This window comes from Anguilla anguilla, chromosome 12, assembly GCF_013347855.1.
Source record: "Anguilla anguilla isolate fAngAng1 chromosome 12, fAngAng1.pri, whole genome shotgun sequence".
Taxonomy (NCBI): Eukaryota; Metazoa; Chordata; class Actinopteri; order Anguilliformes; family Anguillidae; genus Anguilla; species Anguilla anguilla.
In genome coordinates this window covers 23,423,861-23,445,671 of record NC_049212.1, presented here as the reverse complement: position 1 = coordinate 23,445,671, position 21,811 = coordinate 23,423,861, and the positions used below count along the sequence as shown (strand labels likewise).

Genomic DNA, 21,811 nt, shown 5'->3' with positions numbered 1-21,811 from the left:
TTTTTTAAGAGCTTCGTCCATTGAAGGGTACCAGGATCAATTTTTTTTAACCATAATTTATTAAAATGGCAGTGTTTCAGTTTGGTGAATCAAAGAACAAAAGCAATTCTTAAACAATTTGTAAAAGAAATTAGCCATTTAGGACAGGTATACTGCTAAATGTTTTATTTTCCAGACTCACAGGCAAAACAGTGTTTCAGACACAATCAGAGGATTGTGTTCTATTAAGACTGAAATCGCAGCTAGACAGAGACAAATACCTGTGTTATATTGAGACTGAAAGATCAGAGTCCTGGAAAAAATTACCAGAAAACCCCTGAAATCAGCAAGATCCTTGACTTGTAAACCTGGTTACTGGATATCTATTTGAGCCTGGTTTTCTGCAAGCAATTTCCAATGAGAAAAAAATTTAAGTCAATTCAGAACCATTCACGGCTACCAGTGAACCCAGATCCATATTCTACAAAGCTGTGTGGCTGTGGAGAAAACCAGCCTATGACGGTCAAACCAATCTTCTCCTGGACTGAAAGGAAGCACAGATGAAAGGACCAGAAGTCTTTGCTTTCTGAGATGAGTGAAAACCGGATGAAGCAGGCTTATTGCGCCTCGTGAACATCTGTCTTGGGATACAACAGAATTCCAGCATTGGCGTTGTGGGACACAGCGGACTTACCACGCGTTGTGCGGAAGGTTGAGGGTTATGCTTCCTTTAATGTCGTTCCCAAAGTGCAGGTACCCCAGTGTCGCCAGGGCAACATAGAGGACGATGACAGTGCCCATGCCAATGTTAAGAGCCTGAGGAAATCGTTTTGGTTCCTTCATCTGGTTTTCCAGTGGGAGAACCTGAAAACAGCACACACACAGCATACAACATAAATGGCTACAGCCCCAGCAATACACACATAAACACTCCTGCACACACAAATCATGCAAGTCATTTTTCATCTTTCAGAAACACTTTGAACATACAAATTAAACTGACTGAAATCTACTCAGGCCTTCAGCAACTACAGTATGTGCAAATCCAAAATCACTGTGCCCTGCTCATTTCAAAATGCACTTCAAAAAACACATTTGTTCAGTACAATTATTGTGTATGCAATCACACACTGTGAACTGTTGCATTTCCTTCAATAAGGGTCTATAACATTTAGAGCTTTTTATTATGGCAATACGCAGAAAATCTGAAAAAAATGTGATATTTGGTTCACTGCTATGTCGAGAGCCATGCCAAATTCACAGAAACTTTTGATCAGGCATTTCAAAGCAAATAATCGATTACATGGGAGGAGCTCAATTTCACGGGAAGAAGCTGATTTCATGGACCGTGATGCGATTTTCACAGGCGTAAATTTGGTTGGGCCCAAGCTATGACACATCAAATTTTTTTCTGAGCAGTTTTTGATAACACCCATGAAGCTCTACTAAAATGTAAATGTTTAGGATGTTATTTGCAATACACCCCGGGTTATTATTATTATTATTATTATTATTACTTCTGAAAGATTGGAAGTAATCCTGATCGTATAAGGAAAATACTGCAATGGTGTTCATCAAATTTCAATATTACCAGGGGCCTATTGCATTCATGAAGTTATTTTAGTTAGGCAGTTATAACCAGATTACAGCAATGTAAATATTTTATTTTGAGTTTAAATCAGGGCTTCTAAACACCAGCCCCGGGAGGTGTAGTGGGAATTCCAGCTCTTGACAAAAATCTTGGAGAGGGAGGTTAAATTACAGAAATTAAGACAGTACAGATGTATGACAAAGCCTACAGATACTGCAGCACTGACATGGGAGTAACTTTTCCTCACATGGTTTGCCCCTGATTTAAATAATGAAGAGTCCATATGCATTACAGGTAAAAGAAAGATCACAGGAAGTAATCGCAGACCTTGAGTCATGGAAATATGCAGCTATCCTTAAAGTGATGGTTGCGTGATGTGAAAGTCATTTTCACAATTTCATCTACAATAAAGCACAGAACTGGCAGCAGACAACTGAAAAACAGTTGCAGAACAAATGTATCATTATTTTCACATGATGGATTAAATATGCTACTATGACATCATCATATTTTAAAAACCCTTCTAATCCACACAGGGTATTGCTAGTGCATGGTTGCCTCAGTGCTAATACCGCTAATAATTTTCAGACCTCTTATATCCAATAAAATACCACTGTATTCTGAATTTTCGCTAACCTACTCCACCACGCAACCATAACTGTACCCCTTCAACCAACCCAGTGCAGACACAAAAAATAAAGAAAACACAAAGGTGAGTGCAAATATCCTTCAGCTGAATTGTACCTCTCGCACCCTCAAAATTGAGCTTGAGGTCTATTATAAAACGTGGCATGTCTGACCTAATGCTCTCCTTGAGCAGCCCACCTTTCATGGTGGTACCCGTTTTTCGCATTGTTCCATTCTAAGCAACTGTCCATCTTGTGCCACAAAAATGGAGCAGAGGCATACAGCCACTGCCTGAAAGATTCTCAGCAGCAGGGATGGATTAAGCTTTAACTCTAAGCACTTCACTTCAGGCCTGCACTAATTAGAGCACATCTATCGGTCCCATGCACTGATAGATTCATTTAATTTGTCTTCAGTTATAGGTGAACTGATGGCAATTTAACATGCTATGCCATGAAAGGATTCATGTAGCAGTTCAGTTAGGCAGGGAGGTCATCTGTTAGCAGGACAGATGAAGTGATGTTCTCTTTTTGGTCAGTTGGGTGAACTGTGTGACTTCCCAGCACAGCAGTAGGCCTTATAATTAGCCATGGGATTCCACAGAATAAATCGGAAAACCTAATTATTGAACACTTCTGCTTACCCATTTCACCTTAATTGTCCATTTTGGAAATTGTACTTCAAGTTAAATTCATGTGATTCACTGAAGGGCATGTCAAACAAACAAACACACAAACACACACGCACATACACACACACACAGGAGGAAGGAATAGGGGATATTATGCAGTAAACACACTGATTTAGCAGCAGTTTCGCATCACTTGCAAATGAACAGTCAAACGTTCACTGGAGAACAACGTGGCTGCAGAGAACATGGGAGCACTCGTGTAAAGGTAATAATCAGAAAGTATAACTTCTACAGTGAATGCATTGGCTCAACTAACCCCAACCCACAGCAGTTAAGCCTTGCCACATCTCTAGTCATCACTGTTTTTCGTCACAGGTGCTAACCTATCAGATCAAAGTCCTGAAGACAAAGAGCAAGTGACCAGTGGTTCATGATTTCTGTCAGTTTGGTCAGGTAAAATTCAGGCTGGATTGGATGGGAGACTGGAGAGGACCAATAGGCATATGTGATAAACTGCACACTTTTTATAAAGCAAAATCTCCCACCACAAAGCTCAAGAGAGATTTAGAGACAGACAGAGCTCACCAGCTCACACCGTAATCCTCCATCTCCTCCCATGCATATACATCCATGATACTCATCAATCAATCAATCAATCAATCAATCAAATTTTATTTGTATAGCGTATTTTACAGCAGTTGTCACAATACGCTTTACAGACAACCCTGGCCTAAAGCCCCACAGGAGCAAGCCTAAGGCAACAGTGGCAAGGAAAAACTCCCTGAGGCAGATGGGAAGAAACCTTGGAAGGAACCAGGCTCAAGGGGAAAACCCATCCTCCTCTGGTCAGCTCAGGGTGTTGATTTGCGACCAGCATGTCAGTCAGTTTAATCAGAGTTCATAATGTGGCTCAGATGATGTGCAGGGCTGGGTGGCGGTGGTGGGGAGAAGCAGGTGGCGACGGATGTGAGCAGGGTGGAGGCTGCTCACTGTCCTTCCAAGTTCAGTCTTTAATGGTTTTGGTGCAGGAACACCATAAAATGTGCAGAGCAATCCTCATACTGGTGAGCAGCCACTGGCCCACAGGCAACACCCGACAGAACCGCCCTCTCCCCCTCCCCCTCCCCTAGCCCTTCTTTGTGGGTAATGAGGTTGTATATCACTCCGATTTCACAGAGGTGGGGAACTGCCCATCCCCAGAAACTCTGCTCGCACAATTTCACTCACCTCCACTGTGCCAAAGAGAAACCATGCAGTCTGAGAAAATGGAGCACATCAGTGCACACAGAGAACATTTTCTGTGTCTCTGTGTGTGCGTGTACTGTATGTGCATGTGTTTTATGTCTGTGCGTCCAGGCTGTATCAGGACTTACTGGTTGTTGTAAAAAAAAAAATTATAATAATTTTGCCCAAAAGTTTTATACATCCAACCAGCTCAATCAGTAAGCTTAAGAAAACTGCCCGCCACTAGTAAATTTGGCAAACTTTGGAGGAATTGTTCAGAAACCATGTTTGGGACGGTGTTAAAAATGCAGAGTGAAGCAACACTTGCTCACCCCAGTCAACTCGCATTTTGTAGGCCTACATGACAAGGAAAAACATGCTACTAGCATTACACAACAACTTTTTTTTAACTAACACAGTTGAAAGGAAACTGTTTGCAGTACAAATGCAGACCATTGCCAACAATGCCAAGAATGTACATATAAAGTGAACCTGCAGTGTAATACAAACACCAAGAACAGCCCTGCCAGTCATCAAAGTAGAGCTGGGAAGATATTCATCCGTGCCAAAAACAAAGACTAAAGGACAGGGAAAGAGCTGCATGTATTACATTGTTAAAGACGTTGTTAAATCCATACTGTTTATATAAAGATAAATGAAGTACATGTCGCAATGCAGGTAGGCACAGGCACTGTTATGTCATTGATAGTGTATCTGAAAAATTATGCAAGCCCCAGTATAGCAATGTGTCACTGTGCATCATGTTCAATGACAGCACTTAAACCCTATACTTGTGGGTGGTTGAAGGAGGTCAGCCAGCATTGCTGGGCAGACAGGATAGAAAGCACAATGATTGATAGGTAAAATGTTACTTGAATGTCAAAAGTAGACATCGTTGAAGTGCTATGTGACAAATATGCTGAAGTGCTTCGGTCAGAGTTTAAAACGTTCACTATTATTAAAACTAAATCCGAATCACTTAAAGGAACAGTGGAAAGATTTTGGTATACCTCACACTATACCTTATCCACTGAGACCTGGCAGGAGATAAACAGCTAGCAAAATACTTGGACCAATGACAAGAGTACCTACACTTGCAGCAGTCAGAATCAAATCTTGCATCGTACCTACTTGCATGAAATAGACATCTTTAGAACACAATGGCCATGCAGATACCATATCCGGCTTTCTAATCATGTAAAGCAACTTTCCTGGACCACAATCTATGCACAGGCTGTATTATTTGGATGAGCTGTCACTATGTAACACCACATTATGGCTACCCAAAGCATATAGTTAATGGATGAAAAAACTGATGAAAAAGAGTTTGTCCTTACAAGGTTGTAATTCTACAAAGCCTACAATCACGCCCTTCCGCTCAAACAACAAAATATTTTTTTGGTCGATATGTATGCTCATGCAAGATGGCCAGAAATAATTCTGTACATGCAGAGTACAATTAAGCATTACAGTCCTAAGGAATCAAATTGCAGTTCAAAGGCTTTGTTGAGAAATTGCAATCACAATAAATTCAAATTTACAATGAGCCTCATAATGTTTTGGACAAAGACACAGTGCGCTCCATAATGTATAAGGAACAAAGAGTATCTTCTCTGGTGATACTCTGCCCGGCCTGTCTTGCAGCACTCTTCAGCTCCTGCATGTTTTGGGGGCTAGTTGCCTTGGGTTGTCTCTTCAGCATATGAAATGCATGTTCAATTGGAATCAGACAGGATGCTTCTGTACTCTTCAGAATTCACTGTGCTGCTGACAAGCCATAGCCTACATGTCAAAACCGTAAGACCTTTTTCTACAGATCTGCAGACTCTTTTAGGCACTTCTTAGCAAACTGTATTCAGGCCATCCTGTTTCTTGTGGCTAACTAGTGGTTTGCATCTTAGCATAGCCTCTGTAGTTCTGTTCATCAAGTCTTCTGCAGACAGTAGTCACAGACACATCCCCGCCTGCCTCCTGATGAGAGGTTCTCTTCTGTCAGACAGGTGTTTGAGAGTAGTTTCTCTTCATTATTTGCAGTCAAACAACTCAAGTGCTTTTATTACAGGGTATTTTTATACATTTTGTTTTCAACACAGCACTTTTTATACATTGATTGCCTTTGTTATCAGCGTTTCTCAAAATGAGGACCAGAGTTTTGTCAACAAAATGTCAAGGAAGCCATTATGAGGCTGAGAAATAAGAAAAAAATCAGTCAAGAGATACAGACCATAAACTTAAGGCTTACCAAAACCAACTATTTGAAATATCATAAAGAAGAAAGAGAGCATTGCTGAGCTCAGAAATCATGGTGGGCCTGGTAGGCCAAAGAAGACCTCTATAGTTAATGACTGAAGAATTCTCGCCATAATGAAATAAAAACCCCAAACACCTGTCCAACAGATCAGAAACACTCTTCGAGAGGCAGGCGTGAACGTGTCAGTGCCAACTGTCCACAGAACACTTCATGAACAGAATTTCAGAGGAGAAGAGATGCAAGATGCAAACCACTAGTTAGCTGCAAATCGGAAATCTTTAAATTTGCACCGCACTTTTAATTCAATAAGAATGAAAAGGTACTTCAAAGGTAGAAACAAGTGGGCCTATAGAATTAAGTATAATTCAAATGAATGAACTCTCTTTATTAGCAGCTGAGGATTACTTCCTCTGTCTTGTCCCCACGAAAATAATTCCAAAATAAAACAAAACGAAAATCATAATCGCTCTTGGTGTGAGCTCCCAGTCTCGGCCCCTGAACTGTGGAGAGCAGCACACCTTTAAGCACTTGGGCTGATTAGCTAATGCAGGCCAGGTGCGTGTGCTCTCTCCACCAGCCAGCGCAGCCGAGACCAATCCGGTTCAACGCCGGACTGAATGCCACAGTCACAATTTAACATTTTCTTTCCATTGACCATTTTGGAAGGCACCACTTCAGGTGCCTGATGTAGTCACCCTGGACAAGTATTTCTGCCTATTCGTCTGTCTTAATGGGAGCAGAAACTCAATTTTCTGTCTGCAGCCACCATATAAATCATATAAATATGAATTACATTTAATTAGTATGATTGCATATTAATTAAATCAATATAAAAACAAAAATAATTGTTGCCACTTTATGAAACTTTATTTATTAGCATGCTTCTAATATAAAGTGCTTGAATATATAAAAATAGGTGCAGGAACTAAGAATGGATAAAATCTGGACAACCATGTGATGGTTTATCTTGCTTTCCAAGGCTGTCAGTTTATGTCAAGGGGTAAAAAAAAAAAATGAATTCATGTGTATTGCTTTTGTCACCATTTCAATTAGAAGCACAACTTACTAGCCAAGACAAGGCATTCACTGGTTAGGTGTGAGGCAGGATGATGAGAAAACTGCCCAAAAACAAATTTTGAATTCACTCCCTATATATATATATATATAGTAAGTCATTTGAGTCTGTGAGACTACCAATTCTCTTGGCCCTGGATGAAAACCATTTACAAAACTTCTAATTGGCTGAGATTGCAAGTCATTTTTTTCAGGGACCTTCAGTTGGTTTTCCCTTCAGATAAGTAAGAAGGAGTTCCTTACTGCACAAAGCAGTGATTAGCATTTTGAGAGGAAATTTTCCTTGACTAACATTAGCACAGGCATTTGATGTTCAGAAAATGAAGAGTATATTTATGAAGCAGAAAGCAAGACCTATACTTGTAATGTAATTTTCTTGATAAAGTGAAAAGCAGTCCAATTTCTTTTAACTCACATTTCAGATTTTAGAAAATTTCAAACAGGAGTTTAAAAGATGTTGTAAGTTAGTAACATTGTCTGCACAAATGGTAGATATACACATGTATATTCCAGCATACCAGTATATACCTGGACCACCAAAAACACAGTCGCACCACCAGATTTGGTTGCTTGGCAGCCCAAATGCACACTTGCTGGGCAGCCTCATGCACACTTTGAGTAAGAATGCTTTTCATCAAGAGAATGGTCAACCACCATAAAATCAATTTGCATGTTTTAGCAGCTAGATTTTAAGTGACTTTGACATGCCTAGGTTTTGCTGAAATTATGCCACTGTTCAGAAGGTAAATACAGATAAGAGCTCACACTGTAAATTAAGCTGCAATGGTTGGCTGTTGAATGTATGCTTGTTTGAGTTGATTGTCCACTGCAGCGATTGATTACATTACTCATTTTATTCCCTTTTAATGATGTTTATTTCATATGTGCTGAAAAAATTACAACCCAACCCACATCTGGGTTATGTAAAAAAATTTTTTTTACATTTTTTAATTTTTTTAATTAGCATCCATCTCTCACTGCAGTATTAATATTCCAAGAAATTCCTCATTCCACCTACACAATTGGGCAGAAGGTATTCTTAGACTGACACCAAACAGTTGAATAAAACCAAAATGTTAAAGAAAACACATTGAGCCCCAGAATCAATCCAGCCCAGATAAGATGGAAAGGAGGGGGGTTGGGAGTGGGGGTGGAGGTGGATAATGAAAACATTACTCACACAACTGGGCATACTGGGTGAGAATTCAAACAAGATGATTGCATACTGCAGCAGCAAATCTTAAAGTTTCACAAAATGAACCAACAGAAAACAACACCGGTCCTAATCCATCACTGAGCCCATCGGGGGGTCCCCGGCTGTTTCTATGCCTGCCAGGGGACCAGGGACTGGCATTCCCACAGAAGCTTGCAAACAATAGCGGTTACCGGAGGTATTACTGTACAGTTTAGCTTCTGGTGCTAAAAGGATAATTTCCCCATTGAAGTCGGTTCAAAACGATGAACCCATTTTTTTTGGAGCCCCACAGAAGATGAGATTTTGTCATTCAAATTTGGTCTGCATGTTTCTCCGTCACAGTGCACACACCTGCTTACACGAGTGCACAAGTGCATGAACGAGCATGTGGTTGTGACGCTTACTACACAGAAGAGAGTTGAGCTGAGCCAAGGAGTAGAGTTTCCTGCACAGAACCAATGCATCAGACCACATTGACCATTCTACCCAGGAGAACGGACTGCACAAATCCACCTTCAGGGTCATTATTGCTGTATTTAATAATATGTTTTTTTTTAATAGATCATGATTACCACGGTGGACATTTTTTAATTGACCATGACTATTGGGTACTAAAAAGGGGCACTTCCATGGCCGGGTTAGCAAGTTCTTTTTTTAGAGGCTACTCTTTCCGATACCTAACCAACAGCTTTCATGTGGTGCAACCCTGTCAATCACTTGGACACAATTGAAGACATTTCAGCTATGTTTTTTTTTTTTTTTTAAAAGGCCGACATGTCAAGGTGTACATTCTACAAGAGTTTAACTGTTCAAGGCAAGGCTGAAAAGGGCTTGTTCAAACATACGTGCTACAACCAACAGTTAGCACTCGCCAGAAGCAACCCGCATGCAAGCCTTCTGGCTGTCCGTTACCTTTTTGTATGGAACCCTTCCTCGTGGCTGCCACATCTGTTTACAGGCAGTGCGTCAGCGGTTCCTGGCTCCCAGCATTCTCTTAACAGACTATAATCAGTCTCTAAAGATAATCACCATCAAATTGAATAAGGGGATCAATATAGCTGCATATCTGTGTAACAGTAAATCCTCGGGAGAGGAAAAAGGGAATTGCCAGGGGAGAAATAAGCCTACCTTATTTCTATTACTATATGCTCTCTTTCAATGTCTCTTGTGTACAGAGGGACATTTGCCTGTGTTAAACTGAAAATATGCTGAACAAAATGAATATTAATACATGCTGACAAAAGGTTGTGTGGATGGCAGTAATGCTAAGCACTGCACAGAAGGCTGTAACCTGCTGTTTATCACCCTGTAAATACAGTCTGTCTCTTCCATTTACCTTAAATGCAGCTCTTTGCTGAGAATGTTTTGTTGTATGCTCTCACATGCACACGCACACACAAAAAGCATACACAAACCTGTAATGGGAAAGAGGGAAAGTTTCCTATGCAGCATGACCATAGGTCACAAAGCAGACAAGAACTGGGTCCTTCAGACAAACACCATTAATCTGAACAACGATCTGACCACCAGTCCCAGGGAATTGTTAATGTAGTCTTCCTCTCTGACACTTTCCAGCTGTGGCCTAAATTAAGACACACACAAACAAACTTTAACCACCACTACCTCTGCAGTAACCAGAGCTAGGAGATAGACGACAGCTGACTGTGTCTGTGAGATTAGAGAGACAAACCAAGGACAGACTGCTGTTTAAAGCCAACCGACAGAGCCAATTACAGAGACCACAACAGTACAGGAAGCAGAAGTCCAAGAACTAGGCATCATTACCAGGAAACTTTAAAGCAGAAACTGTTGCTTTGTGTGCTGTTGTGTGAGCATCTGGGGCCGGTTATGTAAAAGTTTGTTGTACAATCAGCCCCTCCCCCCGATGCTCGCGTTACTTCTGAAGCGGTTAGTCCCCATTTACGCTGAACGTGGGTTGCACCAGTTAGACGTTGGCAGGTAATAATTACAACAGGTGCACGCATGCAGTTGCATTCCGTAACAGTGTGAACTCCGATGGAGAAATTCATTCTCTTATTGATCTGCTTTCTCAAAACAAAAGAATTGTCCAAATTTCATAGTTCAAACACAAATCAAAAGAAGAAAGCTTGTAATTACAAGGGCTGTTACCTGTCCCTTAATATATGGAATCTACTGAAGAATAAAATGACACGTTGAATCAATACAGGAAGCAATTTGTTCTGTATTTTCTTACACAAAGCACTCCGCTGTGTGTGTACGCGATTGCAAGAAGGTGGCAACCCCAGTAATTACTGCAGCAGTCAACACTTACGTCTGCCACTATTTTTTAGTCCTGAGCAACATCGGACGTTTCTTAACTTGCAACTAACGTAAAATTTACACCTGACTGAATGTTCAACGATAGCACTTTGTCCGTTTTTTTATTTTTTTGTTTTTATGAAACCGGCCCAGGGTGACTAGGAACAGACTTGGAGTCAGACATATATTTTTATGTCGATCTATACTAAATCTGACATAAAAGTGTATGTATAAATCAGCACTGGTAATGGCAGCACAGCAACTCACAATGACTGAACTGTGGCATCCACCCCATTTTCCCCAGCCACCCTCCTCCATCGCGCCATCGGACCCATCTGTCCATCCCAGGAATTAGCAACTTTCCTTTCTCTCCCCCGCTGATTAATGGGCTGGCTCTTTTGAGCGAAGCCTTCCGCGCTTCTCAATCAATACGCTTAGGCGGCACCACATAAATCACCCAGTCCCCGGAGAGACGGGAGTCTTATCTTCGGCGTGAGCCCTGACGTGATGCCACTCCTCCGGGACTCCGATTAAAGCCCGCTTTGCGCAGCCAGCACTACCGTTTCGAGCCCAGCAGGGCTGGGGCACAGCCGCCCAGGTTCCCATAGAGACCGTCGGCGATGGCGGGGGGAGATCAGGTGAGGGCACTTGAACCCAGCGGGTCACATCTTCTTCACTTGGGCACTGCTGTCCAAACAGGATTAGCAGTAGGCAGCAGACGCCAATTAGAAAGCCCCACGTGGGATACTTACCACCCCTATTCCTTCAAAGGCGAATATCGCTGTGCCGAAGAAAAAGGGGAACTTCTTCCAGCTGGAGGCATACGGCAGTCTTTTTGGGTCCCCCACATCCTGGAAAAGGAGCATGAGAGGTCTTGGTTATTTTGTGCATTTTTTTCCCACGGCGCGTCGGCAGGACTGCCGCCGTGGGCTATGCGTGGCAAATTGTGGTTACTCACTCACTCACTCATGGACCACCTTTGAGGGACGTTTTGTGGGACGCATGCGCAGTTGCTGCTTCGTTTAGTAGGACGTTTAGTAGGACGCATGCGCAGGTGGTACGGCACGACATTTTTAAGCACAGCTTTATCGCTTAACGTTACTTTAGCTAACCCTAACATGTTCACGTTTCACCAACCTTAGTCAACCTACTTAGCTCGTATGGACCGCCTACTTTAGTTAACTTAGTTAGCGCGTATGGATGGTATCCTGCACGCATGAGTAGGAGCTAAGGACACACAGCTACAACCACCGATACAGATGTATGGGCACACGGAGGACAACAAATAACGTTACAGAGGTGAGGACATGCCATAGCTAGCTAGCTAGCTAGGACGGTTTCATGCTTGTTTGTACAGACAGCCAGATTTATATACATAAATACTCTATTGTCTTCCAAAGATAACATTCATTGCCCAGCTGGTAAAGGCAAAAACACCATCACAGATACACTTAACTATACAGAACATGACAAGAAACCAATTTATAACAGTAACAGGTAAAGCACAGTTAACGAACACAGACTTAGAAATTACTTCTATTTCCTGTTTACATTTCAGGCAAGTCGGTCTACTGAGCAATGCGCTTTTTTTGCATTGAAGGCATCAGCACTCTATTTCAGTCCTTAACTACAGGCCCGCATGTTTAGAAATCATCACAGGCTTTGTGGGAATATTTATCCTTATGCATTTTGTATTTTTAAAAACCATGCAACTGGTATCCTTGCTTCTAACCTGGATACATAAATTATGCCCTAAAATGTCAAAAATGAAAAAGTTGTCAAGCAATGAGGCTTTAATCTGGTTAGTGGGTATAGTTACGTAAAAATTCAAATCCTGTGTGGTTTGGAGTGTTTATGCGGCACAACTATTAGAACTTGCTCCTTAAAGTTTCTGCATTGCTTCTGCCAGATCTTCAGATAATTGTTACATTAATGCAAAGTGCTGCACTTACATTTGAAGTACATTTTATGTCCTCAAATGTAGATGGGATAGCCCACACACAGAAAACATTAATAATCTGAACAAGAAAGATGATCACTTAGTGGATCCCTCCCTGCATTTGTTTTGGTACTACGATGGATATGAAACAAACTTTCTTAATTCATTCTACAATTCCCAAATGATTACTTTTGAGATCATTTGTGTTGTGCATGAGTATATTTCAAATGCTGCTGTCATAACCCCATCATATGTTTTTAATAACCCAAAATTCCTCATGACTTGGGCCAGCAATGTGCCAACAGTTGTGAAATGGTGATTTCATTACAGCCACTGCATAATTACCCCTTTTACATAACTAGTCTCAGAAAACTGGTGGTAAACTTCATACTCACTATAGCCACACTGAACCAGCCTTTTTAACATTTGATCAACTGACTGAGCCCACTGCATTCCTGCAAATGAATGCCACAACTGTATTACTGTGCATGTCCTGTTGCTGGGTTGCATGCTTTCTGGCTTGTTTACATGCATTACATTACTATACCCAGAAGACCCCTAGTAATCATTAAAAATCTGAAATAACAAAAGCCACAGCTTAAGAATGCAGTCAGCAGTGTATAATGCACATGGTCCGTTTTATGTGTGTGTGTGTGTGTGTATATATATATATATATATATATATATGTTCTTTTACACTCCAAATTTAAAGGGAAAGAGTGAGAGAGTGAGAGAGAAAGAGGAAAAAGAAACAGACAGGGTGCATGAGAGTGAAAGAGAGATGGGTAATCTGGGGCCGGTAACAGCCTAATGAAGACTCGGGAATGCAGTGATCTGTTCCAGTGCGGATGCGTGTCACCTGTGGAATGACGAAGCTCCTAATAATTCCTTTTAGAACATAATTCAGCGGCGTGATTGATGACAGCGGTTCACAAGGGCGACTCGAACAAAGCACCAGATCACAGCGTAACTCCCGCTTGCCACTTAACAACCACCAATCACGCACACCCTTCAAGGCCCAAGCATTTACAGACCAAACTTTTTCTCACACCATTTACGATATCTAATGTGTTGCATCTGAAAAGTGGATGGGGTGATACTATTACACACTATTTACACCACATAATTACCCTAGGAGGCAAAAACATGCACACACATAAAGCAGTCTTAACTAAACTTGGACAACCCACGTGTTGCTTCCATAATAATAGCTAGTGCACATACCTCTGGCACCCTTTAACAGGTGTTGTAGCCCTAAAACTGAACCACGTCTATATTGTCCTATGGCCTGTGCATTTAACTGATATTCTTTAAAATCTATCTTGAACATTCCGAGTTATCCTCTTCACAGCCAATGAGTCAGTCAATCGAACAGACAGACACAAAAAGACAGGCACACGGGCAATCAAATAAACTTTGTGGGACCTACCAGTAGTAAAGGTAATTCAATTGGCAATTGCCAATTAACATTGATGTCATATCATAAGGCATAATTATAAAATTAAAATGGCCTTGGAGGTTCAGTTTAAAAGTTTGAGATGCCATACACATCGCCGTATTAAAAATAAATAAATACAGATATATGCAGCACATTTCAATGCATTACCCTGGCTTGTCAGTCGAAACAGAATGCCTCATGAAATCCACTGGGATGAACATGCGAGCTGGACAATTGCTCCAGCAATCTCGGGCCGAATCACTGCAAGTCAGTATTACAGAGCAGGCCATGTGAAAGTCCCATCGCTCAGATTTAATGCACACCACTTTGCATGTCAAGGAGAGAAGCCGTCGCAATGAAAACAAGACGCATTTCGAAACGAGTCCCTTCATCTAGCAGCACAAAGCTTTGCACCTGAGAGGGACATTACATAGACAAATGGGACATCATTGTGACAGAGCTGCTGCTATAGTCCGGCAAACACACGATGGAATGAGTCCCTGGAACCGGGCAGGATGTGCCGACTGGTGCTTCCAGACCTCAGGGTTCTGAACACTGCCCAGCTAACCACAAGGAACGCTCTCTTTCAACTCATGAAAATGAAAGCCACGGTCTGTGTGTGGGTGATAACTAAGGGGCCAAGACCAGGCTTTGTTTTCGACATTCACTTCCAGGTCTAGTTGAGACTTTACTCTCAAGTGCCAGTGCAGTTGGCTCCAGGACTTTTTCCCCTAACATGTAGTCTCAAAAGGTGTTTTTTCTTAGTCTAAATTCTCCCCATGTGCCCATTTGTTTAGGTTTTTTTCCCCATTTGGACAATATTGTAATATTTTGTCGGCCAATCAAGGACAGTTTGCATGACTGCGTGGGGGGGACACACACACACATATAGTGAACGACCCAGACCTAACACAAACTTCATAACCATTTAACAGTCTCCTCTTTTCTCTACTGAGCAATCGTTGGTTCCAATTTGTGTAACATGGCAGCACAACAATTGCACTTCCATGGCTTCAAAACACTTTCACAAGCCAATGGAAAGTCAATGGGGGATGTCAGAGTGACTTTACCCTTAAAGAAACTATGTAACACAGATGGAGTAAAATGACAGTGACACTGAAAAGAAACAAAGAACAGATATGCTCAGGCAGGGACAAGACTAAGGACAGACTGAGACTGAGACTTGGGTGAGAGCAGACAGATAAGTGACAGACTGGAGAGTGTGGACAGTGTAGTGGGCATGTAATTCTGCATTTAGGATCTTACAGTTAAGATATACTTGAAGATGATGACCAGGCTAACAGCCATGGCGATGTTGGCCAGGAAGGACAGCACAGCCATGTTCTTAAGGTCTTTCATGAAGACGAGAAGGATGAGGAAAGGAAGGAAGAAGACCATGTACAAGCGTAGATCCAGGCCCCAGGGTTCCACGGGTGTTCTCACGCCCGTCTCCACGGTGATGTTGGCAAAAGAGAGTGGATGATCCGTGTTGTTTCCCCAGTACCCTTCAACCACCTGCAAGGGGTGGGGGTTGGGGAGCAGGGAGACATGATTAACGATTAACAACATGCATTTAACCAATGATACTCCCCTCGCACTGTACCTGGGTGACCTTGTGACTGCATAAGGCAGAACTACACACTTGGACCAGTCCTTCCCATTTATCAGTCCTTTCCATACTGTGCCGGCTGTGGATAGACTCCATTTATCTATGCAACGATTCTGCAACTGGGAAACAGGATGCAGGGGCTGCATACATTTAGAATCTAAACAGAGGAGGTGTGAGAATGAATTGACAATGTAGCCATACTTTATTAAGAAATAAAAGAACAAATCTGCACAAGATTAATCTATTCAGTTAACCAATTAAACGCTACTGCCGATATTTCAATTATGGCAACAAAACTAGTTGAGGCATGTTGGGTGTTTTTGAGCAATATATATTTTCCACCAACGTAATTTCAAGCTGCCATTTAACATTTGAAAATTAATCATTCAAAGAATGATTTAATATCTTACACAAAGATTAGAAATTGACAGACAGCAATTAAACCGCTACTTTTTTTTCAGTGCTTGCCAAAGAAATCAATTTGTCGCTTATCATTAAAGCACAGTGAGGAGTCAATGTTCCCACTTACTAAGAAGCAGCTCAAAAATTTCCCCCCTGAGAAAGAATAAAAAAAACTTAACCTATGAATACTTCGTCTTGGGGGGGGGGGAGGGGGAAATGTTCTTTCTGGGGGTCTGCTCTAAATCATCTTTCTTAACTTCCTGATTAGACTGGTTTTGCCACAACTCCAAAACAGTAAAAGTTTTTACCTGAAATACTTGTCAGTGCACTTAAAGCCAAACTCTAAGCGTCACAGACTCCTGTGAGTAAAGACCGATCGTGACAAAGGCAACTCTTGCACGTTCCTTCATTTACGCAGCTGATGAAGACGTTGAGGAAGGCTACTGGCGCTCTCCAGAGAAAGGTGCCCAGAGCGGCTTGTGTAATATATAGGCCTACCATTAGTGTAAGACCCCCTGTGGTACGCTTTGAGGTGCAGGAATCAATAATGGCAACATATAAAAAAAACAACAACTTGATGACAATGACATAAGCGTGGATCCTAGACTTTTTATCCCCCTTTGTTTATAGTAGACAGACACCGGAGCACTTTTAATCAACTCACAGCTGTTAAAGCGTCAAACCGTTTACAGTCGTGCATGATTTAATGTGATATATATAAAAGGCCATGTGATCCTGTAGCGGCTGGCCTTTGTTTACCTTTGATGCTTGCAGTAGACCGAAACTTTTTAAAGTTCCCCCACGGAGGAACATACAATTGTAATTTAAATGGGCCTACAGGAAACATATATATCATGCGAAGTAGCATGAGGAACAGCCACAACATTCAACCGTCCAAGACCTGCTTCAAATACTTTTCTACGCTTCACTCATCTTGTCTGGTGTATTGGAACCAATGAAATACTCTCAAAAAGTGCAAACCCCGCCTTCTGGTCATATTGGCAGCCTCAATTACACCAAGATCAATAGAGCACAGAAAAGTATTTGAATCCAAAACAAATACGTATTTGACCCAGGTCTGCAATCGTCACATATTACACGTTAAGACTTTAGAAAGCACATCTGCCACAATGCAAGTGCATAGTGACAGGTGATGCTATCACCGCTTTGTAATGCCTAATGTCTATGTTACTATTAAAACTGAATGACAGCAAAACAAGCTTAAACAATGAGAAGTCCTCACCACGCAGAGTGTAGAAACTTAGCAAAATGCAGCAATCTATAATTATAAAATATACCCTTACACTGAACACAGTAAAATATTTTCCTTCTCACATCACCCTGAGCAGCCTGCCACAATAGCTCAAGGCTGCTATTCTTTGGCAGGGCTCGGTTTGCGGGAGGAATTCAGGGCAATTAGAGGACCAAACCTACTGGTTAAGTAGGTACACACCTGGATGATATTACAAATTTAAAAGTGCGCTTCTTTCCACAATAGGTGTCTGAGACTGGGGATCCCCTACGACGGAGAGAGAGAGCCCGAGCCCGACGCATGAAGCTGAAAAGCGACGCGTATAATCTCATTTATTTTGTCTTTGTTGTTTTAGTTTATTGTTTTTGCCCAGGAATACGGAATTTCTGCATCTCCCTGTGTCCAGCTCTTCTGTGCCTTCCAGGGTAGTCAGGGCATGTGACATATACATTTCACTATTACCATTTGCTAAAGCTAAATTACAGTGACATGATGTGGCAGTTATAAGCACTGAGTGTAATGTATGGGATGAATATTTAAAAGCAGAATGTATCAGGAAAGCAAAGCAAATAAAAGGCAAATGCTATTTACCATAAGAAAAAATAAGTGGTCTTTGATGTTCAAATAATTACTGCGATTAAAAAACTGTAGGAGAGTTTCAGTCTGCAGGTTCAGTCCAATTAGATAACTAGACAAAATCAGTTACTAATGTGTTTTATTTCAGTGTTATTTTAACAAAATCCTCATGACATTTTAACCCCCTGTTTACTTTGCTAAGAGACTGCGATAAGGAGATTTACTCAGCTTTGCATGGTAGCATTTCCTATACAATTAGCAAATTTGCATAAATATATATACACAGAAGTAGTATATCCCAAAGCAGTTTTTGCTAAGCTGCAAAGCGTCAAGGTTGTGAGCTAGGTCAAACGTCATATAGAGGCCACCCATGCGAAATCTCTGAAATTATTTAAACTTTGCTCTTGAACAGAAGACGACAAATATACTTTGATATTAATCTGCATATATAATCATGTGTATATTGCGGACGCCTGTGCTCATACTGCCAGCATCTGGACAGGCAAACAGAGAAGTACCCAGGCAAGCAGAATATTTTCGTGTTAAAGCAGAAAGTGGGAGCAAGTGAAAATACAGTAAAATGAAGAACCAACAGTGCCTTCTAGGGACAGTGCTGAGCCACTACACCCATATATAATTTTAACAGTCCCAAATAAAAAGAAATGCCAAAATTATTAATAAATGCATACTTCTAGCAAAAATAAAAATAACTAAATCGAAATCACAAGTAGAGTACTGCTTATTAACGCTTATATTCATTTCATAGTTACAAATAAGTTTTTAGGGATTACCAGCATTACTTAATTACACTACCTTTTACCAATCTCTGTATTTCCAATAGCACAGGTACAAATGTTGATTCTGACACTCAGCTGACATTCAAAAGACAGCAAGCAAATCAATAGGTTGGTGGGCACACATCACTTATTGGTCTGCCAGGCAAGTTTGATATTGACTGAAGAATGACAGAATGATGGGTGAAAAAAAATCATGAAAAATCATGAAGAGAACTTTCAACAGGAAGTAGTCCATATCTCAGCTACTGAGTGAAGGAATAGACGGGCTAGAAGCTAGAGGCACCACACTCCGTCCAGTAACACACGCACAGAAACAGCAGAGGCGAACTCTGGTTACCTTCTGCACTTACCAAAAGCTCTAGAAGCGCTGGAAGAATGGTAAATGACCATTTATAGCTATAGATTAGTGAAAAACGAAGGCGTGTGAAATATACATTGACATTGGAATATGAAATATTGCCATGCCGCTGTAGGGGAGAGACAACTGACCTTGTATGGCATGTTGTCATAACAATGAAGCTGATAAGGTTCTTTCTCCTGAAATACGCTAGTCATGCCTGGTGCATTTTTTTTTTCAGTTGCCAACAGGCTGTGCAGCCGAGCAGCCTGTGGAATTAGTATGTGTTTTTGAATAGTATTCTGCCACAGTCACCAACAGTAGCTGGATAACAGGCCAGTGTAACCTGGCCAACAATTTACATTCTTGTGTTTTAACTAGCAGTTAAGTGGTTCAAGAAGTCATCATTTTAGAATACTTGTTCACATTTTACAAAACAGCAATAAAAATAATAAATTAATCAGTTAAATAATATACAAATTGAAGAAAAATGATAAAATAAGGAAATACAGCTAACGCCATAATGTTTGGGACAAATAAATATTTTTTATTGATTTGGCTTTGTACTTCACATGTATGCAGTGGAAGTACACATCCTCAGCTTCTATTTAAGGATATCGTTATACATTGTGGTTTCATCATGTAGAAATTACAGCACTTTTTATAAATAGTCCTGCCATTTCAGGGCGTCAAAACATTTGTGATAAATTGCGTCACAGGAGTTTATTATTAGTCAGGTGTTCTCAATTGCTTCCTTAGTGCAGGTATAAAACAGCTTTTAGCATCTAGTTTTGATTCTAGCCATTTTACTGCCTCTGCAGTCCATTATTGATGTTTTTCAACATGAAGGCATGAATACTGTAATTTCGACATGGTGAAACCAAAATGTTGAAAATCAAAATAAAAGCGGAGAATGTACACTTTAACCACATATGAATTGTTTGATTACAAATCAATAATTGAGGAGTACAGCCAAATCAATAAAAAATATGTCTCAAACATTATGTATACACATAAGCCAAAAGGAAAAACTAATTTTTATAGATTTTAGTCCATTTACAGACTTCTGCCATTTACACAATGAACTCAGTCATTCAATTATTCATTGTTTCACAGATATTTTTGCGATCCATTTACACATGTATTCATTCAGTAGCTCCTACTAATACTGTTGTTACTACTACATACATTAGTACTACCTGCAAATGCAACTACTTAATCCTGCTGCAGAACATAAAAACAAATAAATAATAATAAAATCACAGAAGTGAAATGTGCTGCATATATTTGGTCAGTACACATGCAGAAGATGGTACCTGCTTAATATTCTCCGCCAAGAACACAAAGTACACACTGCAGAAGCCCAGCTGCGTCAAAACCAGGAAGAAGCTGACCAGGTGCCTGTACAACAGAGGGGACAGACAGATGAAGACACAAACAAAGATGGACACATACACAAAACATGGAAACAAGACTGAGAAACACAGTTTAAACGCATAGAACGTTTTAAACCCAACCGGACCAGGAACATCTGAAAACACTTTCAGCTGAGTGAAGAAAACTATTATAGCGGATACACCCTACAGTACAAACGGGTTCATTTTACAACTTTTCACACACAAATTATTTATTTCAAACCATGCCTTGGTCTCACACAATAGTTTCACGCAAAACGTGTGCATTTCATCATTCCCAAGGCCATGCTGATAATTAATTCATTGTCAAAACGGGCACATTTCAGCCTCTATTCAGCACATTCATTCACAGATTTGATGGGAGGAGTGAAAATACTGTAAAGTATTTGCAGGGAATGTTGAACTCTCGTGAAGTTTGTGGGTTACTGTGGGTTGTTTTTAGTTCAATTCACCCATTTCTGATGAAAAAAGATAGCGACCAAGGCACTCTTGTTGTGAAAAACTAAAAAGCCTTTATTGTATGGCTAATGCATAGCAAAGGTTAAAAACACGCACATACGCATTGTGGCACACTGGTCTTCATCAGGGTGTTTTTGTCCCCAATTTGGAATTCTGATTTGTGAATGTACACTCACCCTCATCGTCACGCTAAATGCTCTCGTGATGATACAGCCTGGGCTAAAATGCGCAAGATCTGCCTTTGGGATCCTGCCTGTGCTTACGCCAAACATCATTGCTGACTGAGCCACTCAAGAAATTGTACGTTAAGCAACACTAGAACGTGAAGGCGATCAGCTGCAAATTACAAAACAGCCAGAGACAAAGGCCCAAGAATGGAGTTCATCATGTGGACGACAAAGCACGACAGGCAATCTGGGGTAGAAAAGCAGGAGAGGCCCTGTGGGGGGGGGGGGGGGGGTACAAAATAACACTTACCTCCCAAAATCTGCCCCCCTTTTGATGCACTTAAGTGAGCTCTGCTCCATGGCGATGGCCACCGTGTCACTGTAGCCCATTGGGGGCCGTTTCAACCTGGGGAGCACACAGAGCCTGCTGAGAGGGCAGCCCTCGATAAACACGCACGCGCTGCCCCGCCCGTCATCCAGGCCAGGGCTCGCGCGCGCGGCCATTCAGCCTCCGTAATGGCTATTCACGGCACGAAGAAGCTACCCGCGCTTCAATATAATTGAAATG

The 21,811-nt window shown here is 41.2% G+C and overlaps 1 protein-coding gene across 3 annotated transcripts in view; it reads right to left on the bottom strand.

The window, feature by feature from the left end:
* slc36a4 (solute carrier family 36 member 4) overlaps positions 1 to 21,811 on the bottom strand; it is a 130,503-nt gene that overhangs the window by 100,647 nt on the left and 8,045 nt on the right. For all 3 annotated transcript variants that reach the window (XM_035386083.1, XM_035386085.1, XM_035386086.1), the window contains exons 6-10: positions 21,554 to 21,649; positions 20,519 to 20,603; positions 15,496 to 15,744; positions 11,605 to 11,703; positions 674 to 843 (exon numbers count right to left, since the gene is read on the bottom strand). In XM_035386083.1, coding sequence (XP_035241974.1) covers positions 674 to 843; positions 11,605 to 11,703; positions 15,496 to 15,744; positions 20,519 to 20,603; positions 21,554 to 21,649 — 699 coding nt within the window. The remainder of the gene's footprint in view (positions 1 to 673; positions 844 to 11,604; positions 11,704 to 15,495; positions 15,745 to 20,518; positions 20,604 to 21,553; positions 21,650 to 21,811) is intronic.